This window comes from Gavialis gangeticus, unplaced genomic scaffold (genome assembly GCF_001723915.1).
Source record: "Gavialis gangeticus isolate Ggan-Ray unplaced genomic scaffold, GavGan_comp1, whole genome shotgun sequence".
Lineage (NCBI taxonomy): Eukaryota > Metazoa > Chordata > Crocodylia > Gavialidae > Gavialis > Gavialis gangeticus.
This window is the reverse complement of record NW_017728992.1, coordinates 95,248,292-95,260,355: the sequence shown is the minus strand read 5'-3', so window position 1 is coordinate 95,260,355 and position 12,064 is coordinate 95,248,292. Positions and strand designations below refer to the sequence as shown.

The window sequence follows — 12,064 nt, the reverse complement described above, 5'->3', positions numbered from 1 at the left end:
ACTACTTCACAGTCAGGGTGGCTAGGATCTGGAATCAACTTCCAAAGGAAGTGGTGCTCGCTTCTACCCTGGGGGTCTTCAAAAGGAGGCTAGATAATCACCTCGCCAGGGTCGTTTGACCCCAGCATTCTTTCCTGCCCATGGCAGGGGGTTGGACTTGACGATCTGCTCAGGTCCCTTCCAACCCTACCAACTATGAAACTATGATACACCAGTTCCTGAGTGACTGTGATTAGCACAAGGAACTGTAATAACTAGCTTATTCTATTTTATAACATACTCATAGATCTGGAAGTGGGAGGTCACAGAAAGAGTTCTATGAAGTAAGTTATGTAAAATAATTCTGCAGGTTGTATATTCTATCTAATACTTTCACACTAATACTTATACAAATGCAGTCATATGCTACCATGTTACACGTTACTTTCTCTTGGTCACTGATGTGAATTATTCTGAAATGTACAAGGCAGTAATGAATGGAATGTATACAACTGGAGAAAAAATAGCTGATTCATAAAATGATATTTTGAAAAAAATATACATTTGTTAGATTGAATGTCCTTTCTCATCTCTTTGTAAGGGCTATTTTTTCAAGATGTGGAAAAACACCAGAAAACATGTAAGTATCAAAATCTCAAGAGAGAGTAATGTATTGCTGATCAAGATGATAGACTTTTTTCCCCATAAAATTGTTATCCTTAGTTCAGCAGTTTTGGTTATATATTAACTAGAATTTTGAGTAAATTGCCTAAAAATGAGTCCCAAAGGATTAATGAATGTATTATTTTATAAATAGACTAAGAAAAATCCAAAAGCTTCAGTAGCCCCTAGGCTCCTGAACTAGTAAGTGTGTTGCATTAAGCAAGTCCAGTCAGATTATTGTAACTGTTTATTGGCTCAAACAAGGCATAGGTAATAAAGAGCATCTTTCACCTTATACTTGTATACTGTTTTTCTTAGCACAACTAAAAGAATTTAAAGGAACTGCACGTTGTAAGGGGGAAAGGGCATGATCAGGACAGCTTTGAGGGAATTTCAGTTTCCTATTTTGTGCACATCCTTTAAAGGTCAGATTAACATGTCCTGTTTCTCTCTCTAATAATACAAGAAAAACTTTTTGTCACTTTTTAGTAATGGACAGAAAAATGACACTTCTTCAGCTGGGGCAGATTTGCTAGATTGATTAACGATGAAAAACCAAGGGGATACTGCCAGCAAGGAGAAAGAAAAAGCTTCTCACTTCCTGGTAGGATAATGGGAGTGTAGCAGCGGAGGTGTGGATTCCAAGATCACAGCAAGCTGTGCTCTATTCAGAATGTTACCCAGAGCATATGAAACATGTTCTGTAACCACATGGAAACTTTGGCATGGGAGGAAGATTGTAGGAGGGAGACTGTAAGGTATAACAAGAAAAAAATTCAGTAAAAAGATCAGGAAATATTTTGCATTACATAAAGTGGATATGACACAGTTGTGCTTTTAAAAACTTACTACTTACATAAAAAGAAACACTGATAATGAAAACCTTTTCTTGGAAGAGAAGTAGTGTGGGAAATGGTAGGTATGTGGGTGAGAGAGTGTGGGTTGTGGAACCAACATGAGGCAAAACGTATTTGGAGAGTATAATATCCCACACAGTGAAAAAAGTGAAAGCAAATGGGGAGATGTTTTTAAATTAACAAGCTCATTTTTCTTGCAGAGATAAAGTTGAAGTTGAGTAGATGTCACATAGGAGATCATATGGAGAAAGCAAAGGATCCATGAAACCTTATGCACCCGCCTGGCCTTGTGTAGATGCTCCCTGGCCACCTTGGAGCGTGTGCTCAGGGTCTGCTGCAGAGACTGTTTTAGTGGTCTCGATATCAGGTCACGTTCTCCCTGAGGGAAGTTCCGACATTCGTCTGCCATGACCTAGATCTTCCATTTAGTTGTGGGGCTCCCTTCAATTGCACTCTGTGGGTCAGGTGTCACTCCTAGCAAGTGCTCTTGGGGCTACACCTCCCCTGCACTCCAACCATGTGCCAGCCTCTTAGGGTGACCAAACAATGGTCAGTTGGCTTGCTCCCCCGGTGTTGCCTCCCGTGTCCTCTCCATCCATCCTGTTCCCAGTCTTCCTTGCTTCGCTCCAGTGCCCTCAGGATGGTGGGCAGTCCTTGATAGTGTGCTGGATCTTATTCTCTGCATCGAGATCCCCAGCATGGCCCCAGTCCACTCTGCCCCTTGAGCAGTGCCTGCAGCCACTTCTGCCAGCCCTGGGACCCAGGGAAAAAATTAAGAAAAGAAACAATAAACTGAAACTCTGGGGAAGGGTCTCAGCTCACCCCACTCATGCTCCCGGCATCTGCGGACTCTCTCATGGCTCGATGCCTTCCTCCAGCTTCCTCGCCATCCAGGGTTACACTCCCTTAATTACTGTCAGACCCTTCCGACGGGTCCCTCCTCGGCCTCTCTTGCTCCTGGCTGGGAAGTTCTTGCCCAGCTTGGGGGACAGCTCCACAGCCTGTTCTCTGCAGCATTCCCCCAGCTGCTTCCTGGCCGCTGGCTTTTATTTCTGCCGGACGGTGTTCATGGATGATGTCATCTCCCCGCACCAGTTTCAGCTGCAGATAAAAGCAGCTGATGAACCGTGTGGGTGTTGTTTTACTGTGGCTTGTCTGGCCCTGCTGCTTCTGAAAAAGGTAAGTTTGCCCTGTCTTCAGGGCTTTTCTTTTTGTTGTGGTGGTGGGTTGTTTCTGTCTTGAGCCCTGCCATGGAAGGGGGCTCCTGCCTCTTTTCCTGCATCCCCCCTGGGACACCTTACTACTACTATTTTATCATAACACTACAGTTTCTTTTTCACAGTCAGAAAATAAATGACGGAGAACTACAGAAAGGTTCAGCTTTTGGATAAAGATTAGGATCTGATCCAAAGCTCCCTAATAATATCAATAGAAAATACCATGCTGACCTGAATGGATTTTGGATCAGCTGCATAGAACTCTGATTTACATACAAATTTAGGCTATATCAGTGGTAACCAACGGAATTAACTTGTTTTCACTATGTGAAAATGAGTTAGGGACTTAAGTCCAGTCTCTGGCAGATGTTCACAAAACTCACATCATCAGAACTATCAGTTTGCATGGTAGACCAATCAGAGAGGCCAAGGAATGACTAGATATGGAAACAAAATAATCTAGACATGGTTTCCTGTAGGGCAACATTGAGTCACATTAGTGAGTCAATGTGAAGAAGCTTGTATTGTGATTTGCTGGGCCTGACTGTGGTCATTATGTATATAAACAGGAGATTTTGCTTCCTTGAGAGATCACTTGGACATTTTCCACAAAAATATACATTAAGTGTTTTTATATATAGGGTAGGTTTATGTTTCATATACTAGGGCCTTAAAAACAAATGTTTTCTAACAGATGTGGTCTAATCTCAGACAACAGTTCAATCAGTACCATGGGAGGAAAATTCTACTTAATTTTATTTCCTTTTGAAAAGTAGAAGATAAAGTAAAAATGCTATATTTCCCCACATACAACATGCACCAGAATAAGATATGCACCTTGTTTCTGAAATGCAGAATGAAGAAAAATAAGATCTTTCCTCATAGTCAGTAAATGAGTAACAGCAGTTAGGGAGCAAAGTCTGTTCAGTGTTCTGTTCCCTGTGGATCTTGAGCAGCGTTGTTTTTCTTTTAACCCAGCAGAAACTTAAGCAGTGGAAACTGTTGTTACCATATTTCCTGGCTTATAATGTACACCCCAATTTCCAGCACCTAAATTTTTTTGGGAAAAAGGTATATGTTTCATGTGAGAAAATATGTATTTATTAAACAATCTTTCCACATCACTGTTGTTTCCTAGTGTGATATAGGTTTCATTTCAGCAAAGCACCTAAAAGGATGCAAATGGAACTTAAAAAATGTGAAAGTTAAAATATGCTCTTAAGAACCCCCCTAAACTGGAGGGATTTTAAAAACTATGTGGGGCCTGTACACAAGCCAGGAGGCTGCTCCATCTCACTGTAACTACAGCACATCAGAGCAGACACGATTGAGTTGGCTAAAGCATGGTAATTATTTTGCTCCAACCAGCCTCCGTGTCACGTGTATCAGCATCCCCACACTTCAAAATGGTGGCAGCGGCATTTTAACTAAGGCTTGTTAATAAGCTTTAGATAATGTGCCCCTGCCACCATTTTGACTCATGGGGACACTGATACACAAGATGCTCTGGGCTCTTTAATTAGAGTGGCACCTGGAGCTGCTCAATTAAAGCACCCTGTCCAGACCCCTGGAGTATGTGTAAAAATGCCCTATGTGCCAAAAAGTGCTTTGCTGAGTAAGAGCCAGAGGGATAAAGGAGTTTCTCCTTCCTTTCTTGCCTGTGGCTGTTGCATATATTTTTTCTACTTGGCACCTTGCTGTAACTAAAACCGTTTCTGGACCTTATTTTTAGGTACTTATTTTTTCATTTTTAATTATTTTAAATTATTTTCCTAACTTCACCTACTGTCATCACAAATCATCATATGTTCAAGAGCTAGCATTTTAGCCTCCCACCAAATAGCAATCGTCATAGAAGTGACTGTGGGACCCAAGATATCTGTATTCCGGGGCCTCCAGCAGCAGTTCCACCCAGGTTGAGAGGGTACTCCAGAAAAAAGAGAATCTCAGAAAAAAAAAACCTCATTACTGTCAGAACAGTAGGAGAGCAGAACAGACTGTTCAGAGAAATTGTGAATCCCCTTCATGGGAGATATCTCAGAACAGGAAAGCCTAGGCATATTTTTGGGATAGCATACGGTTAGGGCATCCTACATTTGTGCAGTTTGACTTTGAGGTCCCATCCAACCCTGTAATTCTAGTTTATGTGTATGGGCTTTGTGGTGGTGAAAGGTGCTTAGAGTCACCTCTCTGGTGGGGACCTTATGGGTAATTGGCATTGCCTCCAAAGATAGGGCCAGATATGACCATTTAGGGCCAGATATGGCAGACTTTTGAGGAATGTGCTGATTCATCCCCTTGAGCAGTTTATACTGAGTCTTCATAAGAACATAAGACATGTCTTTGGGCCAGACTATAGGTCCGTCTAGTCTAGTATCCTGTTTCACAAAGTGGCACACAGTACATGCTGGAGGAGAATGAATAGTGCATGTCCAGACTTTTCTGGCTCCTCTCCCACCACAGCTTTCAGCATTTAGATATCTCTGTGCTGAGCAGATTTGTGTGTATTAGTTCCTGAACTGAAAGCAGTATGGTTGTATTAGTGTGGCACTGTGCACAGAGCAATAAGCTCTTCTGAGAAGCAGAGCTATTATCCTGCACAGAGCCTTGCTCTAATGTGCCTATGTTGTTTCTGGTTCAGGAGCTAGCGTGCCCAGCATGGCACAGCTCAGCAAATAGCTGCTCTGCACTGTGGAGGCATATTCTGAAAGTCTCTGCAAGAACTAGGAGTGTGACATTGGTAACAATGATAAAACACTCTACAGACTATTTCTTAGATGAGGTCTCTGAGCAGTGGAGAGGAGGACAAAGAAGGAGAGAAAATTGATGAAAGAAGTGCAGAAGGAGTCTTCTGTTACGAATCATGGAGACAATGAAAAAATATTAAAACCTGTAGTGCTAGGCTACAGTTAAATTATATTTAGGTTAGTTTCTATTTCAGTGAGCACTAATTCACTATTGCAACTGAAGTTTTTGCAAAAAACAGACAAACAAATGTTGACTTAAATATGAGACAAATAAGACCAACAATAAAATTGTTTTTGGAGAGCTGTATCCAGAGGGGTAAGGCCACATGGCCACATCCCCCTGTGGATGTGGACAAATGTGCAGTAAGCTCTGAGCTTACCCAATTGTCAGCTCAGATCCTGTCCATATGTGCCATGAAATCTGAGGTCACCAGCTGCTTATCACAGGCTCTAGCTGCAGCCCCTGCTTTCATGCAGCTCTAGAGTCAAGTGGATGAGTGCTGCCCCTGTTCATCCATCTCACCCAGAGGCAGGGGAAAAGAGGGGATGAGCATCCCATGCCAATTCTTCATTCTAGAATCACTTTAATACACTGCTTTAAGAGTTCCCAACTCTTGCAATTTTTTTGCGACTCTCATGATATATGGGACTTTTTTAAAGCCTCAGACCTTGTGTTCATAAAATGAAAAGAGAATCTCAGCTCCCATTTAAACATATAGATGTGTATCACATATGAAGAGAGAAGCTTGAAAAAAGTAAATCCTAAATGTCTATACAAGAAGGCATGAAAAGGACCCCAGTTATATTGTTTTTATAATCTCAAAAGTCAAGTGTTTAAAATCTCAAAATCTAAAGTCTAACATGTTTTTTTGGGGTCTGATTCATGATTTTTGAATGCTTCAAGTTGGCACTACTGAAATGCCCTAAGAAAGGTCATAAATTGTATAACTCTTGGAATAACCACAGGGTGAATCACAAGTGGAACTGTGACTTTGAGTATCAAAATTCATCCCAGGGCACATTTTTTATACTTGAAGAAAAATAATTGGTTGCAGCCCTGAAAAAGGTGCAGGCTACTTTCCTTTAGTCGACCTAACTCTGGCATAGAGATAGTCTACTCCCTGCCCTGCTTGTTTCCTGCCTCATGAACAGTATGTGGACTCAAAGGGTGTGTCTACACATTCATTACTGTGCTTTTGCTCGTGTACATTAAATTTAGTACCTCCATTGTGTGGTACTAGAAAAGGGTGCACTAGCCTATTTTAATGCACATTTTTTGCGATGCTTTAATGCGCATCATAATAGGCTAATGTACATTAAAGCACATGTGTAGATGTGCCCACCGTCTTTAATCCTCACATCCACTTCCTTGCCTAGTTACAGTAGGGCTGACTCCCAGTTGATCTGGTTTAAAATGTAATCATTGGGGGCATTTGTATAAACAGCAAAATGTGTGCCAGCACGCAGAAAATGGTGGCGGCATGGTTTTGAACTAAAACACATCAAAGGTGTTTTAGTTCAAAAGTGTATTGCTGCCATTTTCTGTGTGCTGATGTGTATTTCACCATTTGTATAAATATATGCAATGCAGCACTGGGCACATCAGCTTGCATGCTCCAATGTGCTGGATTTCAGTGCACCAGAGCAGACAAAGGTACATGTATACATGCCCCTGGATAGTATGATTAAGCATCAGATGCTAAGAAAACAGACAGACATTGACTGATCAGGTTTAGTGCTGCTAACTCGAGAAACACCAGGGTTTAACCAGGGTATCTGGTGATGATGATTCATAAACCAGGTAATGATTCATAAACCAGGTTCCATGTATAAATTTGCCATCTGTTTACATGGAGATAGTGAGGTATTTTTATACTATGCTGTTTGTTCTCTCTCGTTTCTAGTATTAGTAGTATAACTGTTGTCCATTGAACTACTCACATGCTTATGCTTATAATAAAGCATGTGCTTTAGCACTTCAGGATCTTGCATAATAAAATTGAGACGTAAGAGACTTGCTAGAGTTGCTCTACAACCATGATGTTCATCAGGAGTGCTGTGGCACCCTGGGGAACTGTAAGATCTTTCTGAGGATGCTGTGCAATATGAGCATTTGTAGGTATGCAACGCCTACATGTGACTCACAAGATACAGATTTCAAATAGGAATCCATAGTTTCAAAAATATTCTGATCTGCTGTGGTCTTTCCAAGTTCTTTGCAGCATCAGAATTACACTATTATACTTTCACAATCAAAAGAATGAATGAAACCAAGAGATAGTATTTTCTGAAAGGGGCCTTTAGTCTAACACATGGGTACTGAACCCCCACCCCATAGGTCAGATCTGGCCTATGTAGCCGTGTCATCTGGCCTGCAGGACATTCCAAGGGCATGGAAATTGTGGCAAAGTCAATTGCCGCATCTTTGCTCCCAAATTTCTAGATTCATGGGAATTCTTGCAGGCATGATAACATAGCGCTGTGCATCAGATCACACCAGTATACAGCTGGATCTGGGCGTGTGGGATCAGGTAGGTATGCAGTTGGATTGGGGTGGTGGGCAGCGCACAGCTGAATTAGGCCAGTACATAGCTGGATTAAGTTAGTGGCATGGCAGCACATGCTTGTATAGGCCAACATATGGTATGTGGCCAGATCCAGGGATGTAGAATGGGGTCCATGGACCAAATATGTATGGAATCCATCCTGTAGACTGACCCTGCAACACTCATTTGGCTCACAGGGCCAGAAGGTTGGGTACCTCTGGTGTAACAAGGTTTGAAAAGCACTGCTTTAAGGTAAAGCCAAGGTAGGCTGATCTGAACATGAATTTGCTGTCCCAGGTTAAGAGATATTTAGGATTACATTCTGAATTTGACAGATGCTCCTCCTTCCCTGGACATAATAGTTATTAGAAACACTTTTCACCATCACAGGGAAATTCAATGAGTGCCTTAGCTACTCCAAATAATTTGCAACTACTCCATTCAATTGGATACACATTATTTAATCCTAACCAAACTAATATCTATTCCATCACCTTCTTCAGTGGTGACTGCCATCTTGATTTGAGGTTGTGGACAAATGTACAGCTAATTCACCTACCTAGTGACTACTACTATGCCTTGCACTATGTGTTGTGGGAGCATCCTGTTTACCTTTAACTCCCTTGTAATGAAAGCAGACAGACAAACTTAAATTGGTATTACCTAGACAGGCAGAGTTTTACCTATGAGTTTTTACCGATGAGTTTTTGTATAGTAAATCTCTAACAGACTGGAGTCAAACCACCAGACTTAGAGCTTGCTTTGTTGGTTTGGTACTGTTTTCCACTAATGCAATGAAGATTAAAGAATATACATAGTTATTTAAATACATTTCTGCTGAAGAAAAAAAAATAACTTTAAGCATGTGGTCAGTCTCACTGTAATCAACAAACTCATTCTCTTTGCCATTTGAGTCCTAAATATTAGGCAACTGTTCAGGAATTACATGCTTAAGTCTATCCGTATTAAAAAAAAACACTTAAAAGGAAATCATTGGGATTTAAATGTTTCCTTAATGGGTACCCAGAATCTAAAATGGGCAGACAAGAACAGAAAACATGGAGAGATCCTTGGTTAATTTTGACTATGTCTTACTTGAGGGTGGTGAGTTCTGTAAGTGATGGCTGGGTAGCCTTGAGATAGCTCTCCCTTCGTGCTGCAATCTTTGGAGATGGCTTTGGGCTGGTGTCTGAGTCCCCACTGTCATCATCTCCCATGGCTTTAATGTAACTACCACTGCGCATTCGCCGGCATGGAATCTCATCATCTTTGCCTCGTGGAGTGTACCCAGTCCATTCATCCTGAGGAACCTATAGAAATAAACACAATGCAGTCATTCACTGTACCTCTCTATTACAGTTTGAGGAGAAACTCCAAAACCATAAAAACAAGCAAAGAAAAATTTAAAGAATTATACATTTCCTAATTGTTTCTCCACACATTCCTTTCACTCTCACTTTATTGAGAGCAATATGTAAAGTGAATGATTTATATAACATAGTGACCATTATGTGCTATGGCTAATGCCAAACTTGGGTTGTCAAAAATTGATTTACATGTTGTGAATATTCATGTTGTCCTACTAAGATTACCATTAGGAATGCATCACTGTGGCATCTGGACCTTTATAAATTGTTAAACGTAACCCCGAACATATGAGAGGCAAGGATTTTTTGGGGTCATTTCTTTTATTGGACCAACTGCATGGTTAGAATAAAGTTAGACAATCTTTTGAATGCAAGATATTTTTCATAACCCAACATACAGAACTTTCAGTACAGCGTATCATACATCCATTGCTTCCCATATATTATGATAGTGCCTTGATTTTAGTTTATTTACACATTCATAATGAGAAGGCAAGTACTGAATTACCTATTAAATTTAAATTACTCCTTAGCTGCCAACACCTCACTGCAATCACCAACTTGAGCCTGGAAGGTAAATAAACCCTTACAAATATAACTATTGCCAGTATTTTAATTTTTATGGCACAGTCTAGCAATTTTGCTAAAACCCAACAAAATACTGTGCTAGACAAAGACAAAATGATTCCACAATCTTGACCACCAGTTTGCCAATGATTATAATGACTGTTGCTGATTATTATAATTAGCCAGTAAAGCTAATTGTAAACAAAAATGGTGTTCCTTTTCCTTTTTTCATCACTGATAGCTAGAAAATTGTATTTAGAGGTTTGCTTTTGGGAATTGGCTTATAGGTAAAGTAGATATGCATTAGAATAATGGTCCAGGGGAACAGCAAGGGTTAACTGATTTCCAAAAAACCTGTCTGTGAAGAATTTTCTCCAAGGCCCACTCTGTCTGATACAGGAAAGGAGCAAGCAGACACACAGGCTGGGAATTGAAGCCATGTTTCCTGTTCCGTAACACAAGATAAGATGGCATCAGGTCACAGTTCCCAACTGCAGGGCCCTTGGGATTTCCAGTTTTGGGGAACAGCTCCAAGGAGGACACCAGAAAGAACCAAATTAGGATATGCACATGTGATGGGTTTGTGAAACAAAGGAATACGCTGACAGGATAGAACTTGGACAGTATGACAACCACTGAGAGACCAATCAGCAATGGCCAGAAATGAAAAGTCATCAGGAGGGGAAAAGTATACAAAAAGAAGGAATTTCAGGGCAGTAAAGGGTACCCAAGAAGGGAACCCAAGGCCACCACAGACAGAGGGCACACCACCAACCCATCTCACCCACCCGACTGGGGGAGGGTGGGCCTCAGCCTCCGACCTCCAGACTGCTGACATTTGACATTCAAGAGAACCTTAGGGTAAAGCTTGTGTAGTGGCCAGACATACCTCCCCTCTAATGACAGCTCTAGGACTGGGAGATACAGAATTGTTTGCATTATTCTTATCTGCTATCACTGTGTATCACAACATTTCCCCTATTATTGAATGGAAAGGTCATGGTCAGTCTGAGGGTTTTGGGTCCTCCCAAAATAAGGCATCCAGGTCATAAAACCAGTGCCAATAATCACCTCCAATCTCAAATCCCAAGACTCTTTCTTTAAATATTTCTAAAATCCATTTCCTCTTCTTTCTCTAATGCCATAATTATATTTAATTACCTAATTACCATTTGGTCCCCCTCGCTACAGAAAGGGTGTGGAAAAATTGAAGAATCCAGTGGAGGGCAACGAAAATGGCTAGGGGGTTGGGCCACATGACTTCTGAGGAAAGACTGAGGGAACTGGGCTTTTTTAATCTGCAAAAGAGAAGACTGGGTGCGTCTACATGAGACATGCTACTGCGCATTAGCAGTTTACTGCACAGTAAGCGCATGCATCTACAAGCGCGTGCACTTAATGAGACATAAAAACCCTTAATCCCACTTAAATTTCCTACTTGTAAATACAAGTAGGAAATTTAAGTGAGATTAGTTAATGCACAGTAGTGCACATGTAGACATGACCCATGGGCCTCTCATATGCTGAGGAAAGCATTGATGCTAGTGGCGATGACCTCCTCAGCAACAGCAGGCAGGGACATGTAGGGTGGATTTTGAGGGCCAGCCTAGACTTGCCCCCTGTGCTGTCGAAGTTCAGGGTCCCAAACTAGGAGTGCAGGTATGCCCAGGGCACCATGAGGATCAATAGCAGCAGGGCAAAGTGAGTCAGGCACCCCTTAGCCCATGCAAACAGCTCACCGTGCACTGCGCAGGGCACGCACAGCAGGAGGGGCACACTCTTGGCACAGTAGCAGTACTGTCCTGGGGTGCCTCTCCACAGAAGACCCCAGTGGGGGGGGCAGCTCCTCGCCCCAGTAGTTGTCCAGGAAATCTGTGCCCCTCAAGTCCAGGCACCACGGGCTGGGTAGCAACACAGCAGATCATTTGGCCTGCAGCAGGAGGGGGAGGGCAGCAGGGTCTGGAGCAGGGGCAGGCAATAATTTTGGGCATAGGGCCACTTACTGAGTTTTGGCAAGCTGTAGAAGGCTGCATGGGTAGGCCCACCCCTTGACAGGTGCCCCATTCCCTGTTCACCATCTTGTGACCAGAAGTCTTGCCCCTAATCCCTGGCCTTTGTTAC

The 12,064-nt window shown here is 42.0% G+C and overlaps 1 protein-coding gene and 1 long non-coding RNA gene across 4 annotated transcripts in view; one reads left to right on the top strand and one right to left on the bottom strand.

Annotated features, from left to right (window-relative positions):
- Positions 1-12,064, bottom strand: part of DLGAP1 (DLG associated protein 1) — a 693,131-nt gene that overhangs the window by 266,920 nt on the left and 414,147 nt on the right. For all 3 annotated transcript variants that reach the window (XM_019525761.1, XM_019525769.1, XM_019525775.1), the window contains one exon: positions 9,105-9,319. In XM_019525761.1, coding sequence (XP_019381306.1) covers positions 9,105-9,319 — 215 coding nt within the window. The remainder of the gene's footprint in view (positions 1-9,104; positions 9,320-12,064) is intronic.
- LOC109303560 overlaps positions 2,496-12,064 on the top strand; it is a 36,849-nt gene continuing 27,280 nt past the window's right edge. The window contains exons 1-2 of the long non-coding RNA XR_002099160.1: positions 2,496-2,678; positions 8,207-8,261. This is a non-coding gene — a long non-coding RNA (uncharacterized LOC109303560). The remainder of the gene's footprint in view (positions 2,679-8,206; positions 8,262-12,064) is intronic.